Source organism: Phacochoerus africanus, chromosome 1 (genome assembly GCF_016906955.1).
Source record: "Phacochoerus africanus isolate WHEZ1 chromosome 1, ROS_Pafr_v1, whole genome shotgun sequence".
NCBI classification, from domain to species: Eukaryota; Metazoa; Chordata; class Mammalia; order Artiodactyla; family Suidae; genus Phacochoerus; species Phacochoerus africanus.
The window spans coordinates 228,739,105-228,752,247 of record NC_062544.1 but is presented as its reverse complement, the minus strand read 5'-3'; the positions used below and the strand labels follow the sequence as shown (position 1 = coordinate 228,752,247).

Genomic DNA, 13,143 nt, shown 5'->3' with positions numbered 1-13,143 from the left:
ACATGACTTCCACAGAAGAGTTATTTTTAAGTATAGAGAATGCCTTTGCTTATGCTGAAAGGGCCTTCAGAAAATATTACCAGGATAGAAAAACAGTGGGGGCAAGTCCCATCCCCTGAGCTAGCAGTGCTGGTCTGCGGGGTGTTGCTGCCACCTGCTGCACGCTGATAGCCATGGAGGGGCTGGTGCCCCGCTCGCAGCTGCAGATGCCAGCGGCGCACAATTAATAGTCTGTGGGCATGGGAAGTTTTTCTTCTCTTAGAGCCTGGGTAGGTCTCAAAGGAAAACCAGTCAAATATGATGCCTCCAGCCCACAGACGTATAAAAACCATACTAGGGAGGGCAGCTCTGCCCAGTAGCCGCTGGATGGGGGCCTTGGATATCCCAGTGCCAATGAGGGGCAAAGATTTCATTAAAAGTATTCTGTACCTCTAGGAAATAAATGAGGCTTTCCCTTTTCTGAATCTGAGGGATATTTTTGAAGAGTTGCTTCACTTCAAAGCAATAAGAGCTGGGAGACCCCTAGATACTTCAAAGGGGAGGCTATTGTTCATAGAGAATTCAATAAATTTAGATTCTCACTGGTTTCCATTTCAGTAGATTCCTCTTAATAGGATAGATGGAGTAAGGTAACTGAAATCCCTCCCCAGGCTTGTAATGAGTCCCAGTTCAATAGGACATCAACCTATAGATCAGGATCTTTCCTTCTATATCTTCTGGGCTGTTTTTTCCACTATACTCCATCACTGTGATTTGCTGGAATTTGGGGAGGAAAGGGAAAAGGATGAAGGCCTCAGAGCAGTGATGTTTTCTCCTGATTTTCAATTAAAGACTTTGAACTCCTCAGCCCTCCCTGAAAATACCCCTGTCAGCCCCACCTGAGCCAACTCCAGGGACCTAAGACTTAGTGGGGGGAGTGGGAGGTGAGAATAAAAATTTGGGAGCCCTGGATTAGGAAATAAGTAACTCCATCTTCTGGAGTTTGCCAGAAATACCATTAGCTGAGTGGTAATGAGTAAGTATGACAGCGGTCATGGTAAATATTTGTAGTGGTGGTGCAGAGGGTAGCCTAGACATCCAGGAAGACAGTAGCCCTGTTTCGCAATATGCAGATCTTTTCTCCCAGCTAAATTCTAATCTCCTGAGTGGCAAGGGTCATGCTTTATGTCTTAGCATTATCCACATCCCCCCCAAGTCCTTGCGGAGGACAGATCAGTACATACATGATGTCATAATCCTCGATGACAGAATTATGTGCCCCCCGTCCTGGCCCCGACCTCAAAAGAGTAACCATCTCAGGAACACAACTCAGCTCTCTCATTTGTCTTTAGACTTGCTGGGTGGTGCCTATATTGTAGTAGTGAGATTAGGATCGCAGAATATTTTACCGATCGTTCAGAAGATTGTATATATTTATTCGTTTTTATTCTGTGTTCATTAAATGTATGATGTTGTTCCAGCCTAACATTTCTTTTCTTAATGTTGGAAGGTAAAGACAGGCTCTTTTACCCCCAAGCTAAAAGACCAGTACAGTTGTATCTGGCAGAAAACAGTCATCATGTTCTTCTGTGAATAAATGGACATTTTTACCAAGGAGTCACCTCCCCGGAATCCAGTCTCTGTCCTCCGCAAATGAAAGTAACAGGGTGGATGTGACAGCCCTGGTAATCAGCTGAAATGGGAGATTCCCCATCTATTGATTCTGGTTGTTTCTGTCTTGTTCTATATGGTTTTCTCTGAAGCACAGACATGCCTTTCCGTTATGAGCAAAAAAATACCTCCAGCAGCTGGGAGACTTCCCTACCTGATCACCAGCCGATCCCAGACAAGGAGAGGAAAAGGAGCCCCCCCACCGTCCAGGTCCAGGGAGTGTGAGTTTCCTTACAAGAAAGGAGATATTACAATTCCATTTCTTCGCTGCAGACACCCTCCATTACTTCTCAGATTTTATTAAAATTAAATGTGTTAATTCTTTGTTCTTTCACCCTGAAGCAGTTCTGGAAAGAAACATTTTTTAAAATTGAACAGGAAAACTATTATGAAAGACACTAAGCTCACATTTGTTAAATGACTTGGTGCTCTTGAAAAGAAATGTATAAAAAGCACATTATGAACTGTTCTGCATGATTTCCTTTGTTTGGATTTTAGAAGCAGCTTGACTGACACAGAGATCCTGAAGGAGAGAATCTTCGGATAGTGAAATCTCTTTTAACAAAGGTGATTTTCGAAAAAGATTTCAGAGAACAATTTCAACATTGTTCTGTCGAAGGTTATACTTAGCTCTGAACCACATTACTTTCCTGTCTACGTTTCATTTCCTGGGGTCTTGCCAAGTGATAAACAGACACAGGCGTGTGGTAGATTTGGGGTTTTTCAGCACGAATAGGGTAGCTGGCTTTTGCTTAGTTAAAGGCATCAATTAACTTCCGTGATCATTATGGGAATGCTGGCGTGAGGCCTTCAGGAGACGATGGAGAAAAGATGGACTTACTATGTTGTCTGTACCATTATCCAGATACACTTTGTGAGGGGTAAGTCTTCTGGTCGTCCTTTCTTGTCAAATTGGCTGCCTTCAGAAGGAATGGTGCCTCTGTTCGCTTTTTTTTTTATTTATTTAGTAATTTGAAAAAGTTTTTTATCAAGGTATGCTTGATTTACGATATCATGTTAGTTTCAGGCATACAGCATGATGATTCAGTTATACGTGTGTGTGTGTGTGTGTGTACGTATTTTTTTCAGAATCTTTTCCCTAACAAGTTATTACAAAATATTGAGTGTAGTTCCCTGTGCTACATAGTAGGTTCTTGTTGATTGTCTATTTTATGTATAGTAGTGTGTATATGTTAATCTCAACCTCCTAATTTATCCTTCCCTTCTCCACCTTTCCCCTTTGGTAACCATAAGTTTGTTTTCTATGTCTGCGAGTCTATTTCTGTTTTGGAAATAAGTTTATGTGTATGTATATACACATAAGATTCCACACAGAAGCAATATCATATTTGTCTTTCTCTGTCTGGCTTACTGAGGCCTCTGTTCATTTAAAATGCCTTGTGGCTGCTGCCAAAATTGATCACCAAAGGCAGGGTGATATTAAGGTTTTCAGATAATGTATTTAAGTGGCAGCTTTTGGAGAAATGTTAGACCCTAGAAATGGTTACTTATGAACACTAAAAGCAAGAAGGGAATGGGTGGTTTGTGCCACCGCTGAGACACTTGCAGCCATTTCCTTCCTAAGAGGGTCTCTGGAGTAACTGGGAAACTCTGCTTCTTAAAAATGAAATGCTTTCCAAATGGTAGTTAGAACAACTCTGGAATACTTAAAAAAAAAATCATGAAGCCATCAAGGCTCAGAGATTCTGGCTCAACTTTTTCTCTCTGTCAAAATACTTTTTCTTTTGGATATAACAAGCATTTTTCCTCCAAATACTAAGATCTTTGGGAGTTGAACATATGTTGAATTTTAATGAGGCACGTGTAGGTATGGACCTGGGAGGCAAAGCAGGGTCCTGGTGAAGGGCCTGTTTAAAAATATGAGGAAAGATTAGTTCTTCATTCCACAACATGAAGGTATTACAGTGACCCTGAGTGTCCTAGAAATTAACTGTACTCTTCAGATACAGCTACGAATACTTTAAGGAGAATTTCTAAATCAAAGGAAACTTTGGAATATAATGCTGTAGATAGGATCAGAGGCATATTATCAGGTAGAGGTGAACTCACAGGAAGCTACATTAAACTGCACTAACCTCTGCCTACTCAAACTTTTGCATCCATAAGAGTCTGGTAATTCCCACTAGTCAGATACCTTTGAGAGCCTAGTTTTTGCTCAGTTGCTTGTCATCTTTTTATCTTTTTCCTTTGTGAGCTTCAGTGGTACTTGTCACAATAATATATCATTCCTATAACAGAATTCCATGTTAATTCTAAAACTGAAACTTACACACTATTGAAGGCATGTCAGAGGCTCAATGCTGAACATGTTTTTAGCATCTTGTACCATTTGGTCAAAGAGCTGATGGGAGGAAATCTTTCATGCCTAGTATTTCAATGTTGATTCTAGATGATGCTAATGGTTTACCTTTGGTGGAAACCTCTGTTTTTCCCCTTCCTTCCCTCAGGAACCCTAACTATGTGGAAATGATGGCCTTGATAGTCTTATATTGAATGGCAAATTTCCTAGTCTTGTCGACCTGTTAGGGAGGCAGTTTGGAGGTCATGCAGCTTATAGAAAGAGCACAGACTCTCGGCAGCTGAGTTCATGTTCTTTTACTGATGTGTGACTTTAAGCAAAGCACTTAATCTCTCTGTGCCTCAGTTTCCTCTTTGATACGGAGCATTAATATTACTCTTTGGCATATGCAGAGGATCAAACAAGATAGTCTATGCAGAAGCCTCTTTTTCTTTGTTTTTTTGTTTTTTGTCTTTTTAGGGCCAGACCCACAGCATATGGAGGTTCCCAGGCTAGGGCTCCAATTGGAGCTGTAGCCACCAGCCTATGCCAGGGCCACAACAATGCCAGATCTGAGCCACGTTTGCGACCTACACCACAGCTCAGGGCAATGCCGGGTCCTTAACCCACTGAGCGAGGCCAGGAATCAAACCTGAGTTCTCATGGATGCTAGTCGGTTTCGTTACTGTTGAGCCATGATGGGAACTCCGTAAAAGCCTCTTTTAAACATACTTTTTAAAACTGTTACATACATATCAGTTATTTTTCAGTTATAAAAAATACTATTTGTGTGTTATTATGTGTTACGTGCTGTTGATTCATGAACAAAAAAGGTCAGTTATATACATTGTAAGAAAATAATTGTCATAATACGTTTGATGGTGGGCTTCAATTTTTAAATAGGCTTAATTTTATTCCAGGTAGTCAGAGACCTTAAGTTATTTTTTGGACAGAACAGTAGACAAAGAGATAGATATTCAGAAGTCAATAATTTCCTCTCTTGTCTTTAAGCAAATGCCTCCTCATTTGTATTAACTTTTCTCTATCTGAATCATGCACAAGCTCCTTCCGGCCCCTAAAGCAGCCAGGAGTTCTCAGCTGCTCCTTTACTTCATCAGAGGAACCAAAGTTTTTCATTAAGAGTCACTCCATGTGAATCAGGCAAACTGATGGCTCATGCACTTCCTTTTCAGGAGTATTGGAAGAATCATCCAATGCAGAAGAAGACATTTATGTCTTACCTGGCTCTGATGTCAACCTGACTTGCCAAGCACACAAGAAAAGCTTCTTGGTGCAGATACAGTGGTCCAGGCTCACCGATAAGATGGACCTGATTGCCCTTTATCATCCCACTCATGGCTTCTACTGTGCCAACCAGAGTCCCTGTGAGTCACTGGTGGCTTTCAGAGAAACTCCTGAGAATGTGTCAGAGTGGACTCTGCACTTAAGGAACATATCCTCCTCAGTCACTGGAAAGTATAAATGTAGCTTCACTCTGTATCCAGAGGGCATTCACACGAAAATCTACAACCTGTTCCTTCAGGCAGATGGTAAGCATAACTGGGAGGGGGAAGAAAGCACAAATGGTTGTCCAGGTCTCATTCGTTCAACAGATATGTATTCTGAGCCAAATATGTATTTTGTGCTCGGCACAGTATTAAGTATAGGAACATTGAGTAGACAGAGGTATTGCCTGGAAAGGAAGGCAGACACTGATCAAATAATGCCATAAATAATGTAAAATTGCAACAGTGCTAAGTGATAAGGACTATAGTGGGTTTGTGAGGGCATAAAATAGAAGCCAGGGAAATTGACTCTGAGAAAGCAACACCTAAGCTGAGATATGAAGCCTGAGTAGATATTAACACCACTGGGAGGAAGGAGGTTTGTGAGTGATGGAGAGACAGAGAACAGCTGGTAGGGCTGTGTCATGTCTGAGGAAATGGGAAAGCGCCAGCCAGACTGTGGGGCGAGATTAAGGGATGAGGCGGGAGATGTGCTAAGGTCCAGATCACGCTGAACCTTCTCATTCATGTTTGAGGTTTTGATTTTTATCTAAGAGCCTTAGGAAGTCATTGAGGTATTTTCAACCAAGGATGGCATGACATTTATGGTCCGATTGAATTTGTGTTATGAAAGGACGGTGCTGGCTTCAGAATGAGAATGAAGTGAAGGAGGATGAGAAAGAGAAGGTGGAGGCAAGTTAGGAGACAATCCCAGTAGCACAGAGGATACAGTGTGGTAGTTTGGGTGGATACAGAAAGAAGATGACAAATGTGATGCTTTGGGCATTAAACAGATAGGACTTGTTAATAGAGGGGATATAGGACAATGTCAAGAAAAGTGGAGGAGAGAGAAAACAGGCTGGTATCTGGAGTGCACACTGATGGTGGTGCCATTCACTGAGATGGGAGCCAAAGGCATCAGAGTGGGTTGGGGGTGGCGATCAAAGTGGCTTTGGATATATTTAGTATAAGGCTGGGAAAGTTACCAAGGAGGCTTCTGGACATGTAGCATTCACACACACTTGCTTTAGAGGGCTGCATTTGGAGGCAGAAATCCTAGTTAGTTCTAGCTCCTTTCTGCTAGAAATGAATTTCACCTGGGGCCTGGCATGTACATTCTCTGAGCCCATTTAGAAAATGACGATAATAATGGTTACCCTAAATTAGTTGGTCCCAAAGTAAATGATCTCCATTTATACTAATGGAAAAGATGTAAACGAAAGTCGACAAATGGAAGATGCACTGGAAGTGGAATATTTTTAACTCAGGGGCAAAGCGACCTGGTGGTATAAGGAAAAACACCGCAAAAACTAACTAATGAAGACTATGCTGAAGAAAGCACAGAGCTGCCCGGGACAAACAAGAGGTTTGGATGTATTACCTCCTGTCCATTTTCTCATCCAGTGATGAGACCATGCTGTTGGGCAGTCCAGCTGTACCTCTACCATAACATTGCCCCATTCCCATTCCTGTTTTTCCAGGGGAAAACGAATATGGATAATTACGGGACTTCTTCACAGGTACCATTATTTTGATGATCAGATAAGATAATCTCTGTAAAAGCACTTAGCAAAATTTCTGCCGAAGAGTTAAAGAGTCTGATAAATAGTAGTTTTCATTATGAATAGTAAAAGTAATAATAAACACACTATTTCTCGGGTCTTATTAAAAAATGAGTCCTCCTCCCTCTCTTTTTGTATTTGCCTAATGCGGAAGCCCGCAGAACATTTGCCATACATTAACAAAAGTATGCGTTGACCTTGGCTTTCGACAGAGATTTTGTACCTTCTTCCTAAAACCGTAAACGATGCTACTGCACATCTGAGAACCCAATACTTCTTTCATGGAGAACTGACAATAGGGATTGCTGTCCCCTCTAGGAATCCGGTGATGGGAAGCACTCATCATAAACACAGCAATGGAGAAGAGGTACCATGTCATTCAGAAAGGAGAGTGGTGTTGCCTTTGAGGGAAAGTGTATTTTGTAAAATAAAGGGCCAAGCTTGTAGCTACTAAAAACTGAAAATCACAAGAGAGAAAGAAACCAAGACTATATGCTTTGTGGTTTGCAATTTCCTAGTCTTTGGATTATAACTTTGCTGTTGGTCAGCTGGGCCAGATTTTTAAAAGTGGCCTCCATGTTACAGAAATGGGTTCTGGTTGTGAATTTGGGTACAAAGGAAGCTAAATAGAAAAAAAGAAAAACAGAAAGGGGAAAAAAATCTTTCACCATGGAGTAATCAAAGATATAAGCCTGGTATAGAGGGGTAGACACTTAGATGGCACAGTGGTCACTCAAAAAGCCCTGTCAGTCCTCACCTGATGGCATCTTTTCCCTCTTTATCTTTTTGATTTTCACTCACTTCTTTTCTCACTTGTGCCATTTCCCTCTCACATCCCTGAGAGATCTTCAAGTTTACAGGCTAGGTGGCTAAGCAAAGCCCACATGAGGGCAGACCCAGGAAGTACGTGAACAAATGTAAATTGAAGTGATGTATAAGCATCTAAATATGAAAATGTTGAGGGGCCAGAGGTAGCTGGGACCTCTTCCTGTTCCTTTCTGTTGTCAAACAGAGTTACTCTCCTCCCTGTCTGCTCACAAAAACAGAGTGTGTCTAAATCCTGTCCCCACATTCCCCGAGGGCCAAGCTGAGAAGGGACTGTTCACAGTATCTTGTTCCTTTTTGTGAGCTAGCCCTCCAGGGCTGTGGATGAGGGGACAGATGTAACATACAGCCTGGCATTGGCTTCTTTTTTCACTTTCACTTGACAGGGTTTCCTCCTACGTGAGCTTTTGAGTTATTCCAAGAAACACCGTTCTCTGAGTTAAGCTTTGGGTTATTGTAACCCAGGTTTCCTTCACTTGATGCTACTGGATCCCACAGTGCTTCCGACTGCAAGATTTTAATGCATTTAAAATGTATCATTGTTAGAATTACTTATAGAAGTTTAATGTGGCTCGAATTTCCCAGATTACAACAAAACCTTGGGGGCATTAATGTTGTTGTTAGAAGCAGCAGCAGAAGGAGGAGGAGGCTTGGTAGAGGGAGTATAGATTATGAAACTCTCAGTCTGACTACATGCTACTATCCTGCATAAAGGCTTAGTTTGTTCTTTGACCTCTTTCCCCGGTTTATTGAGGTGTAACTGACATGTAATGTATTTGTTTTAGGTGTACAACCTTATATGTGTATATAGTGTGAAATGATCACCCTAGTAAGTTTTGTTAACATCCATTATCTTCCACTGTTGCATAAGTTCTTCTCTTATGATGAGAACGTTTAAGATGTGCTCTCTATCTATACAACTTGTAAGCATCTGATGCAGTATTTTTAACTTTGGTCACCATGTTGTATATTACATCCCCAGAATTCATCTTATAACTTCAAGTTTGCACTATTTGACCCCCTTCGCTCATTTTGCCCACCCCCTGCCTCTGACCAGTCTGTTTCCTTTTAAATTTGAAAGCTATCTTACATTTCTTATTTTTCTTTTCCAATGCATTGGTTGAGCAATTGATTCTATGTGTCCTGCAGAATTACTCACGGCCTGGATTTTGCTTTACAACTCATAGCATCTTCATATTCCTTTTTCACCTTTTAGATAAGCAGAATCGATCACATTTTTTCTTGTTTCTGTTTTTTAGCAAGAATATTTCATAGATGACGTTATGTAGTTACATCAGAGCTACCTAATGTCTGTTGGTTGCGTGATGTTAACAGCCACCAATAGGTATTGCCTAGATCCATTAAATCATTAAGGCTTACCAAATCTAATTCTGTCATTCCTTTATTTATTACCTGAAGTATTCTTATGAACAGAAATGTCCTCTTATGAACCAGTTATTTATTAGATGTGCAATTTGTATAAGAAAAGCAGAATAGACAGTTGATTCTTTCCCTTATTTAACCAGTTTTAAAAATGTGTTCATTCACTGGCATTCTTAGGTGACCAATAAGTATTTGTGTTATGTATCAAGAACTTATATGAATTTAAAAATATTAATGAGTTTTAATTCATTATTGTTATTATCCTTATTAGGCTGAAAATGTCCCACATATAACATCTATTAGCCTTTGTGAAATAAGTTGCAAATATTTTCTCAGTTTATCATCTATTCATACTTTCTTATAATACTGTTTCCAATGCAGCATAATTCTTATTTTTATGAAATAAAAATCTGTCACTTTGTTTCTTTATTAGTTCTAATTTTGAGTCATAGTTAAGGAAAAATTTCCATGTTACCAGACTGTACAAAAATTCACGCATGCTATTTCTAACATTTGCATGTTTTTTAAAAAATTATCATTTAAATTTGTGATGTTAGGTTTCTAGTGTAAAAAAATGTACATGGGAAATTCCCATTGTGGCTCGGTGGAAATGAACCCAACTAGGACCCATGAGGATGTGGGTTCAATCCCCAGCCTTGCTCAGTAGGTCTAGGATCCAGCATTGCTGTGAGCTGTGGTGTAGGTCACAGACATAGCTAGAATCTGGCATTGCTGTGGCATAAAAAAATTGTACCTAAATATATTTTTATTATTTCTAATGCTTTTTTTCTGTTTTTTCCTTTCTGTGGTTTAGATTAGAAATTTTCTACTGACCTATTTTCCAGTTCATGAATCTTGTTTTTCTTGATACCCAGTAAGTTTTCAGTCTTGTCAAATTCATTTTTAATTTCTGATACTGTATTTATAAGTTATTGTTTTTTATTGATTTTTAATTCTTTGATGAAATTGTCCATCTTTTCATCTGTTTCCTTCATCTTTTTCTCTATTCTTGAATATGTTTTTTGTTTTGTTTTGTTTTGTTTTTGTCTTTTTAGGGCCACACTTGCAGCATGTGAAGGTTCCCAGGCTAGGGGTCGAATCAGAGCTATAGCTACTGGCCTATGCCACAACCACAGCAATGCCAGATCCGAGCAAGGTCTGTGACCTACAGCACAGCTCATGGCAATGCCGGATCCTTAACCCACTAAGTGAGGCCAGGGATCAAACCTGCATCCTCATGGATACTAGTCAGATTTGTTATTGCTGAGCCACAATGGGAACTCCATTGAATATGTTTTTTAAAAGAGTTTATTTTAATGTCTTTGTTGGATAATCCAACGTTTCTATTTTTTCTGCATGCACAGTTTATTGTATTATTATATATCTATATATAAAGAATATATATTGTTATTATTGACAATAATAATAAAAAGGAAGGTGTGTGCTGGGACAAGTTGTAAAAACAAAGAAAAAATAGACAAAGAGACCCATGAGTGATATCATATAATAATCCAACAAAACAGTGCTATAATTAATGGTTTAAAGAATTTCATATTATTAAAGAAATTGAGAAGAAAAAAATATAAAAAATCTTTTACATTGACCCATATATTTACCATTTCCTGGGCTCTATATTTTATCCCATAGAGTGAAATTACCATTTGGTGTCATTTCCTTTCAACCTGAAGGACTTACTTTAGAATTTCATGTAAAACAAATCTACTTACAATGAATTTTTTCTCAGGATTTTTTTTTTTCATTTTTATTTTTGAGCAATATTTTCACCGAATGTCCAATTCTTAATGGATTGTTTTCTTCTTTCAGCATTTTGAGTATGTCTTCTGATCTCCATTGTTTCTAAAGAGACATGAGCCATTAATTCTGTTAGTGGTCTCTGCATGTTAAGTTTGGGTTTTTTTCCTTCTGATTTCAATCACTCCTTTCATAATTTTCTCTTTTTTTTTGGCTTTCAGAAGTTTGATTATGATACGCCTCGGTAGGTGTCCCTTTGTATTTAGTTTATTTAGGCTTTAAAGTTCTTGGATGTGTAGATTAATTTGGGAGAAAGTCTTTTTTTTTTTTGGATTTTTGGCTTTTCAGGGCTGTACCCACGGCATATGGAAGTTCCCAGGCTAGGGGTCCTACCAGCCAGCCACAGCCACAGCCACAGCCACTGCCACAGCAATGCTGAATCCGAGCCACATCTGAGACCTACACAACAGCTCACGGCAACGTACGATCCTTAACCCAGTGAGCAAGGCCAGGGATAGAACCCGCCACCTTATGGTTCCTAGTCAGATTTGTTTCCACTGCACCACAATGGGAACTCCTATGAGAAAGTCCTTTGAAATCAAATGTGAAATTTTTGGCCATTGTTTCTTCAAGTATTTGTTCTGTCCCCTCTCTTTCATCATTCCTCCTGTGATTCTAATTTCATATATGATACTACACTTGATATTGTCCTATATGGCTCTGAAGTTCTGTTCATTTTCCTTCAATCTTCCTTCTCTCTGTTCTTCAGATTAGATAACTTACATTAATCATTATTCAGATATGCTGACTTTTTTATTCTACCATCTCAAGTTGGCCATTGAGAATCTCCAGTGAATTTTTCATTTTCATTATTGACTTTTCAATTGTAGAATAATCATTTGATTCATTTTATAGTCTTCTGTTTCTTCACCAAAATTCCCTATGGTTTGAGTCATCATCATCATATTTTGCTTTAATCCTTTGAACGTAGTTATAATAGTTGCTTTGAAGTCTGTTAAATCCAATGTAGGGTCTACTCAGTTCCAATTAACTGCTTTTTTCTTGAGTATAGATTACACTTCACTGTTTCCTTCATATGTTATCATTTTTTGTTGAAAACTAGACATTGAAAAAACTCAATAATGTGACAACGCTATATTCTAAGGGTTTTTTTTTCTTAAATTTTAGTAACTTACCCATATTTAAATTGCAAAATCTGCCTCCTTTGTAGTGTATTGCCTTTGATATCTCCACTCAGCTTTTTACCATACTTTTTATGTCTTTAGTTTGTCTTCCAAGGAGCTGCCCCTACATCGGCAAAGCCTCTTTGTTGGTCCACAAATGAATGTTGCAAAAGTGGTGCTCAAATAACTCAAGCCCAGTTGGCTTCTACCCTTTACACTGAGATGTGGTGGGGGAGGGGGTTAGGAAGTCCATTCAATGTTACAGGCGGTAATACCTCCTTTGGCTTTTACTTTTCACTGGGCTCTCGAAGGGCCCCCTGACTCGTGCATATTTTCCCAGTCAGCTAATTTATTTCAGCTATTTTATGACTCTGGTTTGTAGAATCTTCAATGTTAAATGTCTAGCTGGTCTGTCGCTCACCCCAAATGAGACTGTAAACCCAAGTTAAACAAGCGTCAGTTTTTCTCTAGTTGTTTCCTACCAAGTTTGTCCCTCTTAGTTGACAAAGTGAAGGATTTTCATGCTCAGACCTAATTTAAGTCTGCCGCTTTCTGAAGAAAAGCTACTAGGTTTTGTAGCCAGCTCCAAGATGGTGCAACTGCCTTTCTCACTGACCAACCTGGGGAAGGGGATGGAAGGAGCCCTAAGCAAGAAGGCTGAAGACTCCTATTGTTCTTGCTGAAACTCTGGTGATTTTTCAAGAAGAAATGCTTCTAAATTAAATGCTTACCTTTGGTCGATTTCCAAGGCCCTGAAGTGGTGGGTTTTAACACATTTGTTCAGTTTTATACATATCTTTTTTTACACTGACCTCTTCATGCCCCTAAAACCAGTAGCCTCTCAATCCCCACAACCCTGTTTTTTACATTTATTGTAACTTTATTTAGAAATATGCCTTCATTTCTACACTCTCTCTCTTACAACAATTATTTATTCTTAGTGCTAATGGTAAATACATATTCAGCACTTACTCCCAGCCTTT

General features: G+C 39.4%; 1 protein-coding gene across 4 annotated transcripts in view; it reads left to right on the top strand.

Annotated features, from left to right (window-relative positions):
• Positions 1–2,322: 2,322 nt before the first annotated feature.
• Positions 2,323–13,143, top strand: part of CD96 (CD96 molecule) — an 84,747-nt gene continuing 73,926 nt past the window's right edge. Inside the window, exons 1-2 of one of the 4 annotated variants that reach the window (XR_007136544.1) lie at positions 2,323–2,531; positions 5,143–5,499. Coding sequence is in view for 3 of the 4 variants with exons in the window: in XM_047792823.1 (XP_047648779.1) it covers positions 2,471–2,531; positions 5,143–5,499 (418 nt within the window). In the remaining variant the exon portion in view is untranslated. The remainder of the gene's footprint in view (positions 2,532–5,142; positions 5,500–13,143) is intronic. The other 3 variants (XM_047792823.1, XM_047792815.1, XM_047792806.1) reach the window with 3 other exon arrangements.